This window comes from Rhincodon typus, chromosome 5, assembly GCF_021869965.1.
Source record: "Rhincodon typus isolate 14 chromosome 5, sRhiTyp1.1, whole genome shotgun sequence".
Taxonomy (NCBI): Eukaryota; Metazoa; Chordata; class Chondrichthyes; order Orectolobiformes; family Rhincodontidae; genus Rhincodon; species Rhincodon typus.
This window is the reverse complement of record NC_063336.1, coordinates 22,233,106-22,248,946: the sequence shown is the minus strand read 5'-3', so window position 1 is coordinate 22,248,946 and position 15,841 is coordinate 22,233,106. Positions and strand designations below refer to the sequence as shown.

At 40.7% G+C, this 15,841-nt stretch overlaps 1 protein-coding gene across 4 annotated transcripts in view; it reads left to right on the top strand.

Moving 5' to 3' along the window:
- afg1lb (AFG1 like ATPase b) overlaps window positions 1–15,841 on the top strand; it is a 143,830-nt gene that overhangs the window by 67,679 nt on the left and 60,310 nt on the right. For all 4 annotated transcript variants that reach the window (XR_007262113.1, XM_048597015.1, XM_048597014.1 and 1 more), the window contains one exon: window positions 12,742–12,841. Coding sequence is in view for 3 of the 4 variants with exons in the window: in XM_048597015.1 (XP_048452972.1) it covers window positions 12,742–12,841 (100 nt within the window). In the remaining variant the exon portion in view is untranslated. The remainder of the gene's footprint in view (window positions 1–12,741; window positions 12,842–15,841) is intronic.

Below are 15,841 nucleotides of genomic sequence, written 5' to 3'. Positions count from 1 at the left end.
AAGCTGATCTCGTCCCATTTGCCAACATTTTGACCATATCCCTCTGAACACTTCCTACTCATGTACCCAATCAGATGCCTTTATATGTTATGATTGTACCTGCTTCCACTACTTCCTCCAGCAGTACGTTCCATACGCACACCACCCTCTGTGTGAAAAAATTGCCCCTCAGGTCCCTTTTAAATCTTTTTCCTCTCACCTTAAACCTATGCCCTTTGTTATCTGAGAAGTTGTGTGTAAGGTATGATTCCATGTGTGTATGGTTTGTCAACATATAGAGTCTCGATGAATGAGAGTATCTTAAATGTTAACCTGCGCCAAAAAGAAGGTCCAGCAAATTGCAATCTTCCTTTCCAGAAACTGAGTTGCGTGCTTTGTTCAGCATAAAATGCAACTTTTGGGATCCCTTCCAAACCCTGCTGATGATGAATGTTAGAATAATTTGGGTGGATAATTGCAGGCATCTGACTTATCTTTTTGCTTAGAAATTACATCAACCTCTTGCCAATCTGAAATAAATAATTCCATACTGTAGTGAGCTATTAAAGATGTTGACAAAAAACTTGCAAAGCCCACATCTCATTTCTTTACTTAACCATGAATGGATGTCACCTGGACCAGCAGCCAAATTTATTTTAACGTTCTTTATTTGGTCCATTAGGTTATCTTCAGCTAATATACTTAAACCTTGTAATCTACAACGCAACCCCTAACTGGTACCTAGGCAATTTTTACAAGTGATACCAATTGACCATTTAACTCAAGTGCCATTCCTTTGGCGTCTACATGAATCTATCTTGAGATAATTTTAGTGGCCTGATACATTTATTCATGGGATGTGATTGTCAATGGCGAGGCCAGCATTTATTACCCATTGGGCGGTTAAGAGTCAAACACATTGCTGTGGTTCTGCAGTCCTATGTAGACCATACCAGGTGTGGAAGGGAGATTTATTTCTTAAAGGACATCAGTGATTCAGATGAATTTTTATGACACTGAACAGTGTTTACATAATAAAAGTAAAATTCTGTGGATGCTAGAAATCAGAATCAAACACAGAATGCTTTAGAAACTCAGCAGGTCTGGCAGCATCTCTGCAGAGAACAACAGTGTAAATATTTAGAGGCCGATCTGACTCTTCACAACGGAAATGTTTTGGAGAATATTTTATATCTTTTTGACAGAGGCAGATTCCCAGTACAGAAGACAAATGGATTATAGATGATGGAAAGAAAAAGATGTAAAATTGAAGTGTGAAAGGAAGAGAATTGGTCCTTCCTACTGAGTGCAAAGTAAACTAGACACAAGCAAGACAAGGCTATGGAAGGAGGTGGGGTTATGGAGAATATAAGAAAAATGGAGAACAGTTATAATGCGGAGAGTTTCTGAACTTACTCTATTTTAATATTAATACCTCACGGTTGTAAAAGCAAAAAGTAAGGTGCTGCTTCTTGAACTTGCGTTGTGCTTTGTTGGAATGAGAACAGAAATGTTAGCAAATGATTTACTGAAATGGCAAGCTACTGGGAAGTTGGGCTCATTCCTATGGATAGAGCGGAGGTGTTCTGTTAAGTGAGTCTTAGACTCTATGTGGTCTTGCCAATGTAAAGGAGACCACATTATGAGCAGCGAATGCAATACACTAGATTGAAAGTAGTGCAAGTGAAACGCTGCTTCACCTGGAAGGTGTGCTTGGGACCTTGGGCAGGAGAGTGAGGAAATGTTGGAAGTGACGGATGTAGTGTTTTCATTGTCACAATTAGGCTAGCTTTTTATTGCATTCCAGTTTCTCCATCTGTCCTGGTGGGATTCAAACCCATGTCCAAAACATGACATTAGCGTTCTGAATTACTAGTCTAGTAATAACTATTACATCACCGCCTCCCCTCTGCACTGGTATGTTTATAATAAGTTTTATTGTCTTATGTTTTAAATTGGGAATTCACCTAATTTTGTTTTAATGCTGGTTATTGATTTAATGTGCTGATATGGCACCTCAGTTCACCTCATTGAGAACTTGAAATAACTTCAGGCTGATGATCTGTGTTACTGCCCTATCCCCCACCATGAAAAGATTCCCCCCAGAAGCTTTCCTGCCTCCTGTGGCTCAAGTATGAGTCCTTTATAATTGCTATTGGAATGACTTTGTAGAAAGTAATAGAATTTGGAAGTGACAATAAAAATTCTACCAGCAGGTTCTGTATTTCCTTGGAGTTAAAATCTTGTTAAAATAATATACTTTCGCTTCCTCATCCACTCACTGCAGGTAAGTAAAGCTGTAATATTTTGCCACTTTTGATTTCTTTGTCCCCTCCAAAGGAGTAGTGATCACTTAGCTCTGACTAGGTTGGCATGATAATCGCATGAAGTGCAGATCCGCACAAGTAGCCCAGCCTTGAACAAAAATAAAAGAGTCACCAGATCCAAACGTTAACTCTGATTTCTCTTCACAGATGTTGCCAGATCTGTTGAGCCTTTCCAGCAATTTCTGTTTCTGTCCCTCTAGTTTTAAACTCCCCTAACCTAGGGGAAAAAAAACCTTTGCTATTCACCTTATCTGTGCCTCTCATGATTTTTTAAACCTCTGTATGTCACCCTGAAATTCCTACGCTCCAGGGAAAAAAGGTCCCAGCCTATCCAACTTCTCCTTTATAACTCAAACCCTCCAGTCCCAGTAACATCCTTGTAGATCTCTTCTGCACCCTGTCCAATTTAATAACATGCTTCCTACAGCAGGGTGACCAGACTGTACACAGTACTCCAAAAGTGACCTCACCAATGTTCTGTACAGCAGCAGCATTATGTCCCAACTCCTATACTCAGTGCACTAACCAATGAAGGCAAGCATGCTGTGCGCCTTTTTCACCACCCTATCTGAGACGCCAATTTCAAGGAACAATGTAATTGCGCCCCTAGGCCTATCTGTTTGACTACACTCCCCAGGGACCTACCATTAATTGTGTAAGTCCTGTCCTGGTTTGCCTTACCAAAATGCAACACCTTGCAATTATCTAAATTAAATTCTATTTGCCACTCTTCAACCCATTGGCCCAGCTGATCAAGATTCTGTTGTACTCTGAGATAACCTTCTTCACTGTACACTACAGCATCAATTTAGCTGTCATCTGCAAACTTACTAACCATGCTCCCTATATTCTCATCCAAATCATTTATATAATTACAAACAATAGTGGACCCAGCACCGATCCCTGCGGAACACCTCTGGTCACAGGCTTCCCCTCCAAAAAACAACCTTCTGCCACTATCCTGTTTCCTACCATCAAGCCAATTTTGTATCCAATTGGCTAACGTTCCCTGAATCTCATGTCATCTAACTTTTTACTAACCAGTCTACCATGCAGAGTCTAGCTAAAGTCCATGTAGATACAGATAGTAGTTTACAACATGAGCCATGAGCTTGTAGTTATTTTTAGTTATCTTGTTCAGACATGTTATGGCACAATTCTGTGGTAGATGGGACTTGAACCACATGCCGTGCTCCAGAGGAAGTGATGCTACCACTGCACCACAAGAGCCTTCTCCCATCAGTTGATGCTGAAGAGGTCCATTGGTAACATGTGATCTACCTAATTAGTTAAAGTGGAATAGAGTTCTTTGTTTGACCAACCAATTAACTTAAATGCATTTCCAGTGTCATGAAAATATGTTTGATCATAGTTTTCATAAAGAAATTTGATACGCACTTGAGAGAGAATTTGCGGAGCTACACAGGACAGACCGAGGAGTCGAACTGATTGAATTATTCTTGCAGAGAGCCAGCATGGATACAATGGGCCAAATGGCCTTCTCCTGTCCATAACCTTTTATTACTGTATGCTTAAAGAAGATCAAGGTGTACAACACTGCATGGCAATTGAGACCTGCTGTCATAAAATAGATAAGACATTTGCCAGATTTGAATCTGCATCTGTATCTAAGAATTTTGTTACACATCTTAATAGACTCCATCCTCTGCTTAATCTCATCTTTGAAATGGAACAGTTAAATCAGCTCCCTTTCCTTGATGTTCAAGTTGGGAAATCTGCTAATGAGCTTTCCAATACAATCTGCTGCACCTCTGTGGTCACTGGTCAATATATATTTGATACCTTCGGTTTTGAATGTTGCAAGATCAGTTATATCTGCAACCTTGTGAATTGGGCCCTCGCTAGCTGCTCACCAAGTAAACTTGATGCCTAGACAGGGCTTTTCAAAATTACCTCATGGAATAATGGCTACCCCAATCAAATTACTGCTGACTCTATATCATATAACTTGTGGAAGGGACTAAGGCCCTGATGGTGCTTAGTCTACATTGGATTATGCTGGAAGAGAAACTGAATCTGAAATTGGTGCAACAGCTGATGCTTGCAGTCTCATGCTGCTACTTCAAAGAAAAAACGTGGATGTTCTCTACTGACAAATGGCTACCATCAATTCAAAAAGACATTCTGCCCATCACACACAAAAATAATGTGGTAGATGAATTTTGGTACTGGCATGATGCCAGGTATGTAGGCCATTAGTCTCAACAAGTGGTGGACTTTGCTGTGCCAGCGAGCTGACCATACCACAGTGCCATAGTGCTAATGTCACTGGACTAGTAACTTATTATCCCAGGCTAATGTCCTGGGACAATAGGTTTGAATCCTATCATGGTAGAAGGTAAAATTTGAATTCTATAAAAAGCTTGAATAAAAAAATCTAGCCCAAATGTAACTATTAGAATAGAATAGAATATCCATTATTGTCACGTGTTCTCAAGTACAGAAGTCCACTAAAAGAGGAATAAAAAAGAAAAAGTAGTTGCATTACTTTAGCGATTCATAGTATAAGTTTGAAATATGACATAGTTAAACGGGTAGATATTATTGTCAGATAAACAAATTACAAATAAACATTACATTGCGCTAGCTCGGCGCAGGGGCTTCCACATGTGGTCAGACCCCAGTCCAACAACTAGCCCCGCACCAGTTCTCAGCGGCTCCAAGGTAAGTTTCCTCCAGGACTTGATTCCCCTGCACTGGCCTACACTCCGGGAGTCGATATCCCCTGCACTGGCCTCTATCTGAGTATTTAATGTCCTCCCGGGGAGGAAATCTGCCATTCTTAACTGGTCTAGCCTAATTTTTAAAAAATTCCACATGGATGTGGGCATCGCTGTGCTGGGCCAGCATCTGTTGTCCATGTCCATCCTGAGTTGCTTTCGAGAAGGTGATGGTGAATTGCAGTCCGTGAATTCCAAACATTTGGCCCAAAGACACTGAAGGAACAACAATATATTTCCAAGTCACGATAGTGAGTAACTTGGAGGGGAATTTGTAGATGGTGGTGTTTCCATGTACCTTATACCCTTGTTCTTTTAGATGGTTTGTGGTTTTCGGCTTGAAAGGTATTGCTTAAGGAGCTTTACTGAGTTACTCGCTGCAGGATTCCTATTCTGATCTGCTGTTGCAGGCACTATATTTGTATGATTGGTCTAGCTTAGTTTCTGGTCCATGGTAACCTCCAGGATATTCATAGTAGGGGCATCAGTGATGGTAACACTGTTGAATGTGGTTAGATTGTCTCTTATAGGAGATGGTCATTGCCTGGCATTTGTGTTGCATGAATGTCACTTGACACTTTTCAGATCAAGCATAGATATTTATCTAAGTCTTGCTGCATTTGGACGTGGACTCCTACAGTATCTGAGGAGTCACAAATGATGTTGAACATTGTGCAATCATGAGCAAACACCCCCACTCTGACTTTATGACAGCGGGAAGGTGGTTGATGAAGCAACTGAAAATGGTTAGGTCTGGGACACTACCCTGAGGAACTCCTGTAGGATGTCCTGGAGCCAGCTGACTGATCTCCAGCAACCCACAACCCTTTTTTTTTTGTCTCAGGTATGACTCCAACCAGCAGAGACTTTTTCCCATGATTCCCTTTGACTTCAGTTTTGCTAGGACTCCTTGATGTCAAATGCAGTCAAATGTGACCTTTGATGTTAAGGGCTGTCACTCTCACCTCACTTCTGGAATTCTGCACTTTTGTTCATGTTTAAACCAAGGCTGTAATGAAGTCAGGAATTGAGTGGCCCTGGCAGAACTCAAACTGGGTGTCACTGAGCAGGCTATTGCTGAGCAGGTTCAGCTTGATAGCACTATTGTTTGCACTTTCCATCACTTTACTGATGATTGAGAGTAGACTCATGGGATGGTAATTAGCTGGGTTGGATTTGTCCTGCTTTTTGTGTACAGGACATACTTGGGCAATTTTCCACATTGTCGTGTGGATGCCAGTGTTACAACTGTACTGGAAGAGCTTGGCTAGGGCAATGGCAAATTCTGGAGCACTAGTCTTCTGTATTATTGCCAAAAATTTGTCAGTGTCCATTGCCTTTACAGTATCCCGTGCCTTCAACCGTTTCTGGATATCACATGGAGTAAATCAAATTAGCTGAAGACTGGCGTCTGTGATGCTGAGGACTTATGGATGCCGACAACATGGATCATCAAACCAACACTTCTGGCTAAAGATTGTTACGACTGCTTCTGCCATTTTGCACTGATGTGCCGGGCTCTTCCGTCATTGAGGATGGGGATATTTATGGAGCCTCCTTCTCCAGTGAGTTGTTTATTTGTCCACCACTTGGATGTGACAGGATTGCAGACCTTAGATCTGATCTATTGGTTGTGGAATCACTTAGTTCTGTCTGTCACTTGTTGCTTATGCTGATTGGCATGCATATAGTCTTATTTTAGCTTCACCAGGTTGACTGCTCATTTTTAGGCATGCCTGGTGCTGCCCCTGGCATGTCCTCCGCCACTCTCAATTAAGCCAGTGTTGATCCAAAGGGCTGATAGTAATGGTTGAGTGGATATACCTGGACTACGATTCTGCTGCTGCTGACAGCCCACAGTGCCTCTTGGATATCCAGTCTTGAGTTCCTAGATCTGGTCAATGTTTGTCTCATTTAGCGTGACAATGGTGCCACACAACACAATATTCTAATTGTAAAGGTGGGACTTCGTCTCCACAAGGACTGTGCAATGGTCACTCTTGCAGATATATTGGTGCTAGACTGTGTTTTTGGCAGGCAATGAGGCAACCAGTAAGAGGGAGAAACAAACTTGACCCATCCTCACCAACCTGCCTGTCGCATATGCATCTGATCCTCATGATGAGAACGATCACTTGCCTCTGAACATGAACTATCTGTAAAGGTGAAAGTGTATTGTGATATTTGTCATGTCAGTTGTTGAAGAAGAAATTGAGGTGGCAGATGAATTTTATAATGGAAAAAAGGCTGAGACAAAAGAGTAGATGTTGCTAAAGGATTAAGGCAATCACAGCAACTAGTTTCTAAGGAACATTTGAACCAGTGATCTGTAAAACCTATGGACAGAGGTAATTTGGCTCAGGATGTATGGGATGGAACGAAGATTCCACGTGCAACAGGTAGTTATATTTGTGAGGCAGTTGAACAGAAATCAAGATTGACCTCAGAAGTAATCCCAGCTTTGGAAATCAAGACAGATAGTATTTCAAGTGAACTGAAATAACATTTATTCCCCTTTGCAGAATTTGGGGTTAAATGAATAAAAAGGTGGCATTTGAGGCAAAGGAAATGTGCACAAAAAGTTAACTGAATAATGCTACTAATCAAATGGAACCAGTATGTGGAGCATTATTTGTTGCAGAGTATTCTGCAAGTGGCAATTGTAGGACAAGATCCAAAAAGGCCAGCATGTGAGAAGAGAGACAGTGGAAGAATAAGATTTGTGAAGAGGACAAGGTCTTGGAAATTAGCTGAATTACAGGGCTGATGAAGGATAAGAGAAGGCTGATTGGATCTGAGGTAATTAAGAATAGCCAAAGGTCTAGCATGCATGCAGATCTGATCATTAGAATGGGAGGTGCAGAGTCATTGCTGATGGTGAGTACTCAGTCATCAAGAATGATGATTTCAGTAACTCAGAAGTTGATTTATGTTTATGTATTTAGCACTTCTGTATAACAGATGGTTAAGGTGAGAACGTATGACTGTGAAATGAGTGGAAGTATTTTTAGAAGCAAGAGTTATGAGTCAAGCTCTTAATTCATAGAAGAGTTAAGACAAATAGCAGGTACTTTGGAGTGAAAATATGCACTTGTACCTTACATGTTGGAACAGAAGATAATGAAGGAAAGCAGCCAGAGTTCAAATTTGGTTTCATTGTGGCATAATAAATAGGGGCAATCATTCAAAGATGTTAACAAACCTAACTGAAGCTCAAGGAGATGCAATTAATATTATAGGAAATGGTATCGGATGCAGCAAATATCGATCCTTGTGTCTCAGAAGCTGCCATGGATATACACTGGTACAGTACTTTGTTGTAGTATAATAACGTACATGCATAAAATTGTGCTATGACTAGATGCCAGACTCATTTATACTTGAATATAATGGTTTTAAAAATTTAAGAGCGAGAAATTAGATTTTGTATTCCCCATTTTTTTAGGCAATTTGAGTGTCCTTTGTCATTGCAAAATGATTATGGCTGCATGATTCTATACTTGTACTGCGAACTGTGTCGCATGCCACCTTGTTACAGGAATTAGTACAGGCACACACCATCAGCAGATCATGATGTACCTGACACTGATTTAAAACCAGGGCTCCATTCAATGTGACTTTCATCAGTACTATTTCAAGACCATTGTCAGGGGTCAGTGTAGTATCTTTGTAGTATCTAGTGCCTCCAGCCGTTTCTTGATTCACATGGAGTGAATGAAATTCGCTGAAAACTGGCATCTATGACGCTGACGACCTCTGGAGGTGGCTGAGATGGATCATCCACTCAGCATTTGTAGCTTGTTGTAAATGCTTCAACCTTATCGTTTGCACTGACGATTTGCCGAGTCTGTAGGTAGATTTAAGTCACCCATGATTACTATAGCAACCTTACTGCATGCATCTCTAATTTCCTACTTAATGACATCTACTACTTACCCCTATCTTCTGGACACTGATAGACAACTCCCAGTAATGTTTCCACCCCTTGTTGCTTCATAGCTCCACCCAGACAGTTACTATATCTACATTTCCTGCCCTAATATCCTTTCTCACTATTGTACTGATTTCATCTTTCACTAGCAATGTCATCCCACTTCCCTTTCCTTTTTGCCTTGTCTCTCCTAAAGATTGAATAAGCTCGGATTTAATTTTGCAGCTTTCTTCACTGTAGAGACATGTCCCTGCAATCACAAACATTTTGTACCCGTTTACAACAATTTTTGCTAACATTAGTTCAATAATCTTATTTTGAAAGCTCCATGCATTCAGATATAGTGCCTGTTAACTTATCCTTATGACATTTTTACACTTTTTATTTGTATTCCATTCCTATTTTCTGATAGCCCTTGCTCCCTCTGTCTCCCTCTTTTGCATTTTTTTCTATCTTTCATTTCCATCTATGCTTCTCGTATTCTGGTCTCCCTGCTCTGGTTTTCATTGCCCTGCAACTCCATTTACTCCCCACTATACCAGTGAACGTTTTATATGAAAATATTGATTCCAGTCCTGCTGGGATTCAATCATTCAGCTTATACAGAACCCATGTTTCCCAGAATTAGTTCCTATGCCTCAAGAATCTAAATCCCTCCCTTCTATACTCCCTTATGACAAACATTCACCTAGCGTGTTCTTCTATTCCTGATCTCATTAGCATATGGTGCTGTGAGTAATCCTAAAATTAGCACCTTCAAGTTCCTACATTTTAATTTAATCCTAGCTCCGTATATTCTGTTTGCAGGATCTCATCTCTCTCTTATCATCGTCATTGGTACTGACATGGACCATGACTTCACAATGTTCTCCTTCCAACCTGAGAATGTTCTGCAGCTGCATAGTGACACTTTTACCCTAGCAGCAGAGAGGCAACATACAATCCAGGGCTGTCGAGGCTGGGTTGTTAACCATTTTTGAGGCTGAGATCGACAGATTTTTAATCAGTAAGGGTATCAACGGTCATGGGGAAAAGACAGCTAGGTGGAGTTGAGGATTATCAGATTAGTCACGATCTCATTATATGGCGAAGCAGACTGTATGGGTTGAATGGTCTACTACTACTTCCAAGTCCTTTGGCCTTGGTAGCATGAATGTGGCTGTTGCAGCAATCCCCTGAAAAGCTATCTCTCCCAGTAGTATCCAGATGGAAGCTCTGTTAGAGAGGGAGATGGCCCCAGTAGACTCCTACACCAACTGCCTGGTGTTATTACTCTGTCTGGTGTTTACCCTTTCAGCCTGTGGATATACCTCGAAGTACATGTTATCTACTAAGGTCTTGGTCTTAAGGACAGTTCAGTGGATTCAGAGCCATTCCAGAACTGAAACATGGATTTCCAGTGACTGTCACTGGAGACTGTTCCTGTATAAATGGTCAATTTGAACTCTGGAAGTGTCCCCGAATTTCCACATCACACAGGAGCAATCCACCTGGCTAAGCTGCTATGTTCTGCTGTAGTCTTAAATTGATCTTCCCATTTACTTCTCCAAGTTTAAAGAATATGAAATATATACCAGGACCTCATCTTACTTCTCAAGTGTTGAATGGCCTAAATCTAAACTAAAGATTATTCTTCACTTGAATGATTGGACAGTAGAAATACCAAACTAGTCTTGATTACCAAGACTACAGTTATCCCACTTAATTATGTTTCTTCTACAATGTCACTCTTAAATACTTTCAAAATCCACCCCTATTGTGCGGCCGTTCATCTCCTGGCCTCCTTCACATTTATCCACATTATAACGCATCAGCCATGTATTTGCCCCCTCAGCTTGTCCAATCCACGCTGAAGCATCTCTGAATCCTGCTCATAGCTCTCCTTCCCACCCAGTTTTATATTATCTGAGAATTTAGGCAAATGGACTTGGATGAAGGGACTTTCATGAAGTGAGACTGGATCAGTTGGGACTATATTCACTGCAGTTTAGAAGAATGAGGGAAGGAACTCATAGAAACCTATAAAGTCCTAACAGAATTAGATAGGGTAAATGCAGGAAGAATATTCCTGATTAATCAGAGAGTCCAGAACCAGGGGGTCACAGTTTAAGGATAGACTATTTAGGGCTGAGATAAGGAGAAATTTCTTTACCCAGAAAGTGGTGAGCCTGTGGAATTCTCTGCCACAGAAAGTGGTTGAGGCCAAAACATGGAATGTTTTCAAGAAAGAGTTAGATGTGGTTCTTGGGGCTTAAGAAGTCAAATGGTTTGGGGAGAAAATGAGAGCAGGGTACTGAGTGGAATGATCAGCCATGATCATATTGAATGGTGGAGCAGGCTGGAATGTCTGATTGGTCTACTCCTGTTCCTTTATTCTATGCTGTTTTGTGTGAAGGTGAGGTTGTTAATTTTGCTGATTAAACAAAGTAGGAAAGTAAATTGTGAAGAAGACAAAAAAAATGCTATAAATGATATAGCTTAAGTGAATGGGCAAAATTTTGGTAAATGAAGTACAATGTGGGAAAATGGGAAATTGTCCCTTTTGGCAGGAAGAATAAAAAAAGCATGTATCTAAATAATGAGAGATTGCAGAGCTCTGAGATGGAGAGGCATCTGTGTGTCCTAGAGTATGAATTGCGAAAGGTTGGTTAGTGTACAGATACAACAAGTAATAATGAAAATGAATAGAATGTTATTGTTTAGTGTGAGGGGAATTGATTATGTGTCAGTTATACTAGCATTTGTGAGACCATGATAGCAAGAACTGCAGATGCTGGAGTCAGAGATAACAAAATGTGGAGCTGGAGGAACACAGCAGGCCAGGCAGCATCAGAGGAACAGGACGGTTTTGGTTAGGGACATGTCATCTTTCCAGTTCCTCTGATGTTGCCTGACCTGCGGTGTTTCTCCAGCTCCACACTTTGTTATGTTTGTGAGACCATGTTGAGAGTACAGTGAACAGTATTGGTCTACTTATTTAAGGAAGGATGTAAATGTATTTGAAGCAGTTCAGAGAAGATTTACTGGACTAATATCTCTAATAGGCTAATTGTCTTACAAAGAAAGATTGAACAGGCTAACGTTGTATCTACTGGAGTTTAGAAGTGTAAGAGGTGACTTGATTGAAGGATCGAAGATCCTGAGGGTCTAGCTGGATTTGGAAAGGGTGTTTCCTCATGTGGAAGAATCTAGAACTCATGGTATCTGTTTGCAAATCTGGCGTTGCATGTTTAAAGACATCAGATGTGTAGATTTTTTTATCATAAAAGATCATGAATCTGTGAAACTCATTTCCTCAAAATATGGTGGAAGCAGAGTACTTAGGTATTTTTTAAGGCACAGGTTTGTACATTATCAATAAGCAAGGGGGTGAAAGTTTATTGGGAGTTGGCAGGAATGTGACGCAATCATATCAATCATGATATTATTGAGTGGTATAACAGACTCGAGGTGCTGAGTGGCCTGCATCATGTAATTTATATGTTCATATGCAAATCATACTCAATTTTATAATGTGCAGTTCATATTTGATGTTATTTTCTTGCTCAAATATTTTTCAACAGATTTAATCTTCAAACTTTCAATTTTAGATAGCACAGGTCCATTTGAGCATCCTTTATGAAATACCTAATTAATTAAATGATAAAATGTTTATGTTTGAAACACTTAAGATTTATTGTGTTACATTTGATGACTAGATGCCTCATTCAGTTACATACGTGAAAGATCTTGGTGGTTTATTGCTTTATTTCTACTTTGTAAGGTTACAGATATTGCTGATGCCATGATACTGAAGCAGCTCTTTGAAAACCTGTTTCAAAATGGTGTTGTTGTTGTTGCCACGTCTAATAGACCACCTGAAGGTAAGACCAGTAAGAAATGGATTAAATGTGATTATGATCATTTTGGCAGTGTAGTGTCTCACTGGTTGAGCATTACTGCATACATTAACAACTTCATTGATCATGCTGTTTAAATGCATAGTACTTGATGAGACACTGACGAGCTGTTGGTCAGACGAATTAGAGAGGATGGGACAGAAAATGGGGGTAGAGGGGAGCAATGTGTGGCATTGTAGTAGGTTCAATCTAGAAGTTGATTGCAAAAGTGTAATTCTGGAGGTTGGGAGCGCAATTTCCATTTATTCCTTGACAATGGTATGCAGAAACGAAGATGGGTAGGAGTAGCCTGAATGATTCATACTGTTTAAAGGAGAAAAGAAATTCACTTTGACACTCCTCTAACCTTCCTAGATGTTGTCACATAACTATCAGCTTAACTTGTTGCTTTAGGGCAATTGAAATTGCAACCTGTTCCACTTACTTGCCTTTACAAGTTAATATTTGGGTCACTATTTATATCTTTAGCTAATTTTTAATGAATCCAAGAGTTTTTCCTGCTCTGTATTGAGATAAACTTAACACTTAAATGCATTGCTGTGTGTTGGAAAAAAAAAACTAAATCAGGTTAAGTCCTCATCAAGCTTTTATTGTACTCCAAAACCTGCAGCAATATTTTCTCTTTTTTTTTCTTGATCAGTAATCTTTTATGCTTCTGTTGAGAGTACCCCAGGCAGACTCGCATAATGAATAGCATTCAGGAGCTGTCAAGGCTTCCTCCCACATATAAACCTTATCCAACCTTGGTGAACAAGTTTCATAAAATTTTGGCAACATAGTATAATTTATGGACATAAAGATTTAAGAGTAAGTTTAATTCTATAGGAGATATAGTTGTGGAAATCTTTATCTATCCTAATTATTGATATATCTGACCTGTGATAGAATTGGGGGTTAGCATTCCAGGGGTGGTCCCAGTGAAGACAGTGAGTCTGACCATAGTTTTTTTTAGTGAAGCTTTTGCAGGAATTTAAGGCCTGGAGGCTTTGCTTTCTGAATGTTGTTAATGGCTTGTAACTTTATCACCATAATTTGGTCCTGAAGGAGGCTGTATATTTAAGCTATATAGTTTGGTTTCTATTATTGACTTTATTTACAGGGTCATAGAGTTGTACAATACAGAAACAGACTCTTTGGTCCAACTGGTCCATGCTAAACAGATATCCTAAATTAATCCAGTCCCATTTGGCCCACATCTCTCTCAACCCTTCCTATTCATGTACCCATCCAGATGACTTTTAAATGTTGTAATTGTACCAGCCTCCACCACTTTCTCTGGCAGCTCATTCCATACAGACACCACCCTGTACTTGAAAATGTTGCCCGTTAAGTCCCTTTTAAATCTTTCCCCTCTCACCTTAAACCTTTGCCATTGAGTTTGGACTTCCCTACCCTGTGAAAAAGACCTTGTCTATTTACCCTGTCCATGCCCCTCATGATTTTTTAAACCTCTATAAGGTCATCCCTTGTCCTGTAATGTTGGAGGGAAAATACAAAGAACAAAGAACAAAGAAAATTACAGCACAGGAACAGGCCCTTCGGCCCTCCAAGCCTGCGCCAATCCAGATCCTCTATCTAAACCTGTTGCCTATTTTCCAAGGATCTGTATCCCTCTGCTCCCTGCCCATTCATGTATCTGTCTAGATACATCTTAAATGACGCTATCGTGCCTGCCTCTACCACCTCCGCTGGCAATGCGTTCCAGGCACCCACCACCCTCTACGTAAAGAACTTTCCACGCATATCTCCCTTAAACTTTTCCCCTCTCACCTTGAAATTGTGACCCCTAGTAATTGAGTCTCCCACTCTGGGAAAAAGCTTCTTGCTATCCATCCTGTCTATACCTCTCATGATTTTGTAGACCTCAATCAGGTCCCCCCTCAACCTCCGTCTTTCTAATGTAAATAATCCTAATCTACTCAACCTCTCTTCATAGATAGCACCCTCCATACCAGGCAACATCCTGGTGAACCTCCTCTGCACCCTCTCCAAAGCATCCACATCCTTTTGGTAATGTGGCGACCAGAACTGTACGCAGTATTCCAAATGTGGTCGAACCAAAGTCCTATACAACTGTAACATGACCTGCCAACTCTTGTACTCAATACCCCGTCCGGTGACGGAAAGCATGCCATATGCCTTGTTGACCACTCTATCGACCTGCATTGCCACCTTCAGGGTACAATGGACCTGAACACCCAGATCTCTCTGTGCATCAAATTTCCCCAGGGCTTTTCCATTTACCATATAGTTCGCTCTTGAATTGGATCTTCCAAAATGCATCACCATGCATTTGCCTGGATTGAACTCCATCTGCCATTTCTCCGCCCAACTCTCCAATCTATCTATATTCTGCCGCATTCTCCAATAGTCCTGAACACTATCTGCTACTCCACCAATCTTAGTGTCATCTGCAAACTTGCTAATCAGACCATCTATACCTTCCTCCAGATCATTTATGTATGTCACAAACAACAGTGGTCCCAACACGGATCCCTGTGGAACACCACTGGTCACAGTTCTCCATTTTGAGAAACTCCCTTCCACTACAACTCTCTGTCTCCTGTTGCCCAGCCAGTTCTCTGTCCATCTAGCTAGTACACCCTGGACCTCATGCGACTTCACTTTCTCCATCAGCCTACCATGGGGAACCTTATCAAACACCTTTCTGAAGTCCATGCATATGATATCTACAGCCCTTCCCTCATCTATCAACTCTGTCACTTCCTCAAAGAATTCTATCAAGTTGGTAAGACATGACCTTCCCTGCACAAAACCATGCTGCCTATCACTAATAAGCCCATTTTCGTCCAAATGTAAATAGATCCTATCCCTCAGTATCTTCTGCAGCAGCTTCCCCACCACTGACATCAGGGTCACCGGTCTATAATTACCTGGATTATCCTTGCTACCTTTCTTAAACAAGGGGACAACATTAGCAATTCTCCAGTCCTCCGGGACTTC